General features: G+C 31.6%; 1 protein-coding gene across 1 annotated transcript; it reads right to left on the bottom strand.

The window, feature by feature from the left end:
- Positions 1-954: 954 nt before the first annotated feature.
- On the bottom strand, positions 955-6467 carry LOC141712015 (syntaxin-132-like). The gene is made up of 13 exons (XM_074514771.1): positions 6245-6467; positions 4870-4986; positions 4599-4655; positions 3404-3452; positions 3084-3172; positions 2940-3013; positions 2807-2849; positions 2641-2701; positions 2482-2507; positions 2320-2397; positions 1635-1715; positions 1472-1537; positions 955-1376 (listed from the first exon to the last, which is right to left on the bottom strand). Exons 1-13 carry the CDS (start codon positions 6260-6262, stop codon positions 1206-1208), a joined length of 930 nt encoding a protein of 309 aa, XP_074370872.1. The 5' UTR covers positions 6263-6467; the 3' UTR covers positions 955-1205.
- Positions 6468-8825: the final 2358 nt, after the last annotated feature.

Genomic DNA, 8825 nt, shown 5'->3' with positions numbered 1-8825 from the left:
TGTCCCAAAAATATAGATTAAGGTCTTTTTTTCCGTCTTGGCTATGTCGCAGAAATATAGATTAAGGTGTGATTCTTTAATTTTATAAAAGGAAAGTCGTTTACCTTTATAAAAAAACAAGTTTTTTTTGCTAATTTGTAGCTTTTGTTTGGTTTTTTATTCCGTGATTGATTTATCTTATAAATGCTCTTTGATTTTAATTCCATGATTGATCATTTTTGTGTAAAAAATATTATAATTAGGGCATCTTCGAACAATTACAACTTTAATTTATGAAAACCCTAACGTCCGTTAAAAATAACTAACGGAATGCAATCGGGTGACAAGAAAATTATACATGAGTCATACGGGTGCCTATTATTATATATTAGCCATTTTTGTGCAAAAAAATTATAACTCATACCATTTTTATGCAATTAAGTCTAATAAATAAGTAATGGACCTTGTGTAGTTTCGCAGTTTTATGGTAAACCAACTGTTGCAGGCATGTTATTGCTGTTATTGCTCTTTGAAGCCTGGTTGAAGAAAGAAGTTTTCGGTTTTTAAGTTTGTAATTTGGTTCATGTTTTACTTAACACATGAAAGCTTTTAGTACTCCACAAAAGATCAAAATGCCATACAGCAAAACATCAATCTTGACCAAGCTCAAATCGGGCCTGGGGTTTCTGGTCTAGGAATGGGTACAAATAATTAGATGTTTATCGATGGCACTTTTATAGAACTGATTACAAATCTTTCGTGTTCCATTAGTTTCTGATGACGAGGAGGTGCTACCGATAGAGCATGCTAATCTTTTATTTCATCTAGAAAACGAAATGTATACAGTAATAGTTTACATAAATTTAGCCTCATCTTGCTAAATCTTAGTTTACAACAAATCAAATAGGCAAACATACTACAGTTTATGAAGATTAACCATAGCTAAAAATATGCTTTTTATGGAGCTCCTTAATATCAACAATAATGCATATGTTTCTTCTGTTTACAAACTCAGTCACAAAAATCAACAAAGAAATCACAATTTACAGGGAAAAAAATTAAAAAATGTGTTGTCTGAAGAAATCATTAAAAAAGGCCAATAAAATATGTGGTGGAGGGGGGAAACTGAAGGCCATGCTTTCAGATATCAAACCATAAAACTATAGTTTCCATCACTGTAAGGCTAGTAATCAGGTCCACAGGGACTTTTAGGGAGGACTGAGCAGTCAAGCACCATTTTTCTTCCAAGGTTTGACAACGCCAACAACTATAATAGCGATTATTATTAAAAGAATAATAATTGCAATGCACATCCATTTGCGAGAGTTCTTCTGCAGTTTCTTTGCTTTCTGAAGGGCAGTTGTCCCTGACTGGACATGGTCGACTGCATTCGAGACCTGAACGATATTCCCATTAACTCAGAACCCAGAGAAATGTACGCTACCCTGCTACAATTAGGTTTATATACATAAACAATTTGAGAGAAGCAAACCTGGGTTTCAATGTTATCTAATAGATCTCCTTGAGCCTCAACCAGGACTGCCATGTCAAGGTAAATCTGGCATATTTAATAAACAAAATCGATTAAATGAAGATGAATATCTTTATCTTTGCACCATAATAGCTTACAGGAAATATGTTGTATGCACAAGTACCTGATGCAGGTCAAGAAGCTTTTTCTCGATTTCCCTCACAGCATCGTGTCTCTCCTGGATTTCTTGTACTGTATTTAGCACCTGAGACCAGACTCCCCAGGAATCCAGTTAATACTCAGACTACACAGATGATGAAGGTTGATATAGTAAAAATAAGGATCCCCCCCCCTCCTTTTAAAATTCCTTTCACAAGAGCTGTTATACATTAAAGTCTTATAAGAGCTGAAGTTTCGAACTAATCAACTCACATTTATAGCATTTTCATGATTAAGAAATTTGAGGCATAATATACATATGCATCTACAGTCCTTGTCAACCGACAAATTATTCTATATTTAACAGTTCTATATACCACGCTTACTGTTACTATTTTATTATTTTACGTGATTTGTAATGAAGACAATTTTAAAGATATGGGAATCTAAACACCAACACGCTTGTCAACGATATATTCTCTATAGCTGGTACTTCTAAATACCGCGCTTACTATTCATTAACTAACATGATGTGTAATAAATACAATTATGAAGATACAGGAATCTAAAACACCAACCCCCCGATATCCCAGACACCAACCCCCCCCCCCCCCCAAAACAGGAAGCCTTAGTTTCTATGACAACTGCAGACTGTGAATAGAAGCGAAGATTACAAACTCCGTAATTTGTAATATGGATTAAGATGGCACCTGTCCTCGTCCCATTTCTTGCATAGCATTCTGGAAAATTTGTTCACTGCTACCAGTTTCAATAAGGTGGCTGATCGTCTGAGAAATCATAAACAAATATCAAATTAGTCAACATTTTTATATGCTAAAATAATGAAAGATTCTTTCCAGGTTAAAGCTAACCTCTTCATCTGGCCTGGTTCCAGTAACTACAACATTAAAAAGTCAAACAAAAAAAAGAGTCAGAACTATAACGACAGTTTGAGGGAACACATATTATATCATTGGTAAGTCTGATAACAATTTTATTTTCTGATGGCCGTAAAATTGAAGTAATAAAACCTGTTATTACTCTTCTCTCCACAACCTCGCGATATTCATCATCAATCCTTTGTCTCAAAGTCTGAAACAATAACATTCATATTCGTATGATACAATGACTACTGACAAATGACAACAATGCATCGATTTAACTAATACCTATATAACTAGCAATGCGGAAGTATACCTGAAACTCTATCATTAGATCTCTGAACTTCTTGGTCAAAGCACTGAAAAGGAAATAAAATGATAACTCAATTAAATCCACAGCTCATGCATATTAATGTAAAATGAGATTCATAGCTGAACCAGTAGCATACTTTGTCATGTTTGTCCTCGATCGGTCAACCCCTGTACCCTTCCCGCAACCAGGCTTTTGTCGATTGGCCAAGTTCTGCAGAGAAAGAAATGTGAATTGTGGCTATCCCAAATTGTAAGCAAGAAACAGTTAAGTATTTCTATACCTCTTTATTCAAAGCTTCTATTTTAGCTTTAACATTCCGGGCAATTTTTCCTACTTCATCAACATCTTTTTCCATTCGTTTCCTGATTGCTGTGGATGGAATACAGTTGCATTGGTTATGGATGTTGGACCAATTAGAAACATATGTTGTTTCTTAGCTCTATGAACAACTTATGGGTGTGAGGCTTTGTGATGCCAATGCCTTAGAACTAAAATACACCGTGCGATCAAATTTATACATTCTACTTTTTTTAGCTAACAAAAATTTGACATTATACTTATCTGTGCCTTAAATTTTAAAATTGAGATAGAAAATTTTACCTTTCATGGAAGATGCTTTAGTGACAGACTTTGACTCCTCATTTGCATCCTGAAAAATATAGAACAATTGCATATTGAAGAAAGTACATGACTGTCTGTTTCCAGTACAATTTTACGGTATATAATTGAATATTTCCCTTTGTAGAGTAATAAACAAGTTACATCCCACTCCCTTTAAATCAAGAAGATATACAGAGAAGTAAATGCTAATAACTACAAATTTAACTGTAACAATCTTTTATACAGTATATAGAACCACAATAAATTATCTTATACGACATCAAATTGAATGACAATTTACTGGCCTTGCAGAAAGAATCTGTATCCATCGGTTTTTTCAGACAATCTAGCTGTAGCCTTGCCAAGTGGTATCTGTATCCAGCAATTTTTCTTAAACTACAGTGTATGTTCCTGAGAAATTATTCTAAGATCGCCAGATGAGACAACAAACACAAAGGTGATCTCACGAAGTTGGGATGCAGAATCAACCTCAAAACTTGCTCTCTCTACCGCTTAGGGTTTGAATTGAAGTACATTTTGAAATTTTTGCAAAACACAAATTGGTATCTTGATGACATGTCTTTTTCGTTGGAGCAGAACTTCAGCCTGTGTATGCTAACTTTTTTCCCTTAATAAGATTTCTTCTTACATCTTATGATACTTTAAGGGTTTAATTGACCTCAAGTCTGCTGATACAAATAGACAACAGTTCTAACATCTTTTAGCTAATATGTATTCATCTTCTTGTTTTAATCCATGCTAGTTCTTTATTTTTATCTTTGTGAAGGCGTTAGTTTGTAGTGAAATGGACCCTACCGTTAGGCTATCTCAATTTATTATGATAAAACGTAGATATCACATTAAAACAGTGTGAACATTTTATTTTGGTGACAATAAATCTTCTTCCCATTTATACTCTCACATCTTCACTCGTATCACCTATTCATTCACATGCCCCAAAAGGAGTAAAAAATTTTTGAATCTTGAAGCTACTTGGAACTAACAATGTTGCTGAACTGGATTGTCATCTAAATTGACGACAAAAGTGTTTACTGAAGCAGCAAGGCAATTTGTTTTTTATATTGAATCATTTTTCACAAATGCAAGGAACCACTGATATGTTATGCCTGTTGTCAGAAATCTTGTTGCTATTATTTTTCTGTAACATTAGAAAATATATAAAAAATGCAAATACCTTAAGTTTCTGAAGTAATGCAGCAACCTTATCCACAAGCTTATCGACTTCATGTACCTGCAACAGCAATCAAATAGATGTATATTAGAGCATTACAAGAGCCAGCTCCCAAGAAGACATAAAATAGCACTTTTGAGATTGTAGGAACAGGAAAACTTCCACCTTTGATCCTCATTAAAAAGTGCACTTTTAATATCTATATGTGCAACATTGTACTGAATTTAAACCTAAGTCTACAGTTGACATAAATCCAAAAGAATTTCAAAAGTACCTGTGTGTTAAATGCCTCCATCCCCATATCTGAGTTACTCGGTGGTAGTCGAATACCCATCTCAATATCGGTGGGTTCTGTGGAAGGATTATTTTTGCCATTGCTAACAAAAGAATCCTAAAAATGACAACATTATGTCAAATTCATAAACCAAAAAATCTGATTCCAAAATAAGCTAAGCACAAAAGACCTAGTAATTAAAGAAGTCAATCAATCCTTCGTAACACACAATTAATACTGCAAACATTAAGAGGAAACAATGCTGATACTTATAATTGGAGTGAAGGCATAAGCGGTATTTGTACCTTGGCCATCACACCACTTGCAATACTACACTTTTGAAACTACCACTTCCAATATCGAACTTCACGATTCTCTAGTTTAGCTAGTTTCGTGAAATATTTTTTTGACTGATTCACATATCAGTGACTGTATTCGTATTACATATGTTTGTCCCAATCTAAATATATAGTTGTTGAAATAAGGGGAAAAAATCCTTTATACAGCAAATCCTATAGTAAAAGTACAATGGCTTTAGCAAATGCTATAATATGGCACCATATAGTGCTTTATGGTGCTAAAATAGCACTTGCAATTTGAAACCTATAAAATTCCAAATTTAACTAAAATTTTATCAAACTCTTTCGATTCTATTTAAAGTGAACCACCTTGCACTCCATTTCTAGTTACTTAATGATGTGGCAAGAATAGCTAGAGCCATCTTTAGTTCTAAATATACAACCAAGTATCCATTTATGCAATTATCCAACCAAGAATGGATATGCATTGGAGTTGGTTTTATAGTTTTGGTTCTATATAAGCTATACAACTAAGTTGAAAACTAGTTTTTCTTTTTAAGGCTCTTAAAAATTCGTACATTTGTGCATATTTCGTCTATTTGAAAACTAGTTAAAATAGACAAAATATGCAAACATGTACAAAGTGTGAACTCCAGTATTATCAACAGTAGGTTCGAAAGTGTTAGTACTGCAAGATAATGTCACATAATGCACTTTACTCCACCGGAGGTTACAACTTACAAGACATAAAAAGTCAAATCAAAAGTTACACATACAAAAGGCATAACAATTAACCAAAATCTCAACTCTACTCTAGTTTGTTTCAGGTCTCTCAGCAATTAAATTAAATTACCAGATATGCATAAATTTTCATATAATTGTGCTGTAACAAATTCAATTCTTAATCAAATTCTTACTAATTTCCCACAATTCATGACAACAACTCAAAAAAACATGTAGCAGCACATTATAAATCAATTTCAAATTCAAATTAGAAACACAGCTCTAACAAAATTACATAAAAACATGAATTGTATGTAGAGACACAAATTAAGGTGGCTGAAACTGAAACTTACTGTAAGAAGATCGTTCATCTTGATGAATTCACCTACACGCACACACACAGAGAGAGAGAGAGAGAGAGAGAGAGAGAGAGAGAGAGAGAGATTTAAAAAAAAAAAGAATACAAGGAAAGTGAACGAGGGGGTTTAATATTGAAACTTCATTACAGCACACAACCAGTTGTTATGTTCTGTTTAAGTATTTTGTTGTGCCGTGTTTGGCAGGTGATATTGGTTTGTAACGAGGAGCGACAATATTGCTTTACTAGCAGTCTAGCTGTACTAGACTCGATCCCTTTTTATGTTTTTAAATTAAAACTTAAAAATGGGATGAAAATACCATATTTTAAGATTTACATACTCTTAAAAATATGAAATTGAAGAGTTATTAATTCTTGAATAATTTCAATATGTATAATATTTTTTTGTTGTACATGAATAAAATAAAAATAATTTTCAAAATATACTAATTTCCGGTTTCAACTGTTTATTAATTTGTGGTACGTTCCATCCAAAATAACCATAAAATACGTATTTAAAGGTGCATATTTATCTTTTTACAATTTTTTGAAAAACACGTATGTACCACGTGTGTATTCTTTTTTTGAATTTAGTAAATACGCATCATAAAGATGTGTGCTCAAGTAAATCGAAAATGGAACATGCATGTCTCAAATGCGTGTTCTTCACAAAATTTTAATAAATTAAACATGCATCTCTCAAATGCGTATTCAAGATATTTTAGACGGAACATCCCGTCAAACTGCATTTTGGGCAATTGCCCCTCAAATGGTGGGTATTTTGATTTTTCACCCATTAAAATATTTTCAATTACTAAATATAATTAACACTTTAAAACACAACATGTAATTTCATTATTCTTGCGATTAAATTCAAAACTAGCATTATAGCCCGTCCAAAGCACGGGCCACATTTTATTATCAAGTATTTTGTTCATATTTCTAACGGTAGATTTTTCGTATTAATCTACTCCATATTTCTCGATTTTTTAAATATTAGTTCAAATAACTTTACAATAATTATATAAAAAATTTGTTCAGGCTTCACAATCCTATATATAGGATTATAATCTAACAAAGTTATATAATATATGCTCGTTATTAGTTACCGAAATCCACATTTAATAGTATCAACTTTAATTTCAATTTCTTTTATTTCACCCCGATCTCGGATTTAATTCCTTGCAACTAAATGATAAAATAAGATTTATTATTTACTTTCACTTCTTTGATTTTACCCTAACCTAAATTCGAATCTCTCTAGCTATATATTTAAACAACATTTATCATTAAAAAAAAATTATTTCTCATAAATATCGAATTCTATAATTTCCAAGTACATGATCTCGGGTTCGATTATCTCCAATTACATAATTAAATAAGATTTATAGCTACATGAACTTTTCATATCAATCTACTGTACCTATCTTGATTTATTTAAAGGTTAGTAATTAGTAACTGTTTAATTAGATTTACGGTGTTAGGTATGTTTTAATTGTATAAAATATTTGTTTAGTCTCCACGATCTTATATATAGTAATATAACCTAGTAAGGTAATATATCTTTTTTGTTAAAAAATAAATTCCACTTTTAATGATTTCTTTAGAACCAAATTTGGTTTAAATTTCTTTGGTTTTGCAGGTTCGAATCCTTACAATTACATGATTAAACAAGTTGTATTAATTAGTTTTACTTTTTTTATATCACTCTGCCCCATATTGATAAAAAATGGGATTTCTGTTCATTTAAATAAAGCAAAGTATTGTACTAAGTCTGTCACAAATCATGATTTTTTTTGGGATCTGTATAGGCCTTTGGATTACCCAAGTTGGCCACATTTAGGCCAGTAGGTTTCGGCTAATTCCGAACTTGAAATCGGACTTGACAAGGTTATTGAAAAAGGCTCAGGATTTAACCAAATTGTCACATCTTTGGCTTCGTGCCAATCTAAAGTTTAATTCTTTTTAGGTGCATACTTATATAACATTTTTTAACGCTTTTTTTATTTAACTCAAATCTCGAGTATGATTATCTGCAAGTTCATGATTAAATAAGTTTTAATCATTCTTGAGTTATAGCTACATGTCAAGAAAAAATGACGTAGAGTTAAAATGTAATATATAATATTTCTAAAAATTTATTTATTTTTCAAATTTATTATATTATAATTGTTTTTCTATCTAATTTTTCTATTTGTACATGATATGGTCAGTTTAATCCCAAGAAAAATATTTTTATATGTTAATATGATCAAAATGATATATAAGTAGTTTAGGAAAAAAAGGAGTGTCTAAGTAGTTTAGTAAAAAAATGGTATAGAGGTAATTAAGAAATATATTTAAAAGTCATGTTCAAGGCATGTTATTAATGATTTTAACAATTGTATCAAATGTTGTGTTGGTATAGTGGTTGTGGATGTAAAATAAAAAATTCTTCATTCATTAGGTCATAGGTTCAATTTCAATTGAAAGCATTTTTTTAACATTAATATGGTTAAAAGGGTATATTAGTAACTTACTATATAGATTGAAAAGTCATGTTCACCAATAATAGTTATAATAGATAATAGATAGAT

This window comes from Apium graveolens, chromosome 3, assembly GCF_009905375.1.
Source record: "Apium graveolens cultivar Ventura chromosome 3, ASM990537v1, whole genome shotgun sequence".
Lineage (NCBI taxonomy): Eukaryota > Viridiplantae > Streptophyta > Magnoliopsida > Apiales > Apiaceae > Apium > Apium graveolens.
The sequence above is the reverse complement of the archived record's forward strand: the minus strand, read 5'-3'. Positions and strand labels throughout refer to the sequence as shown.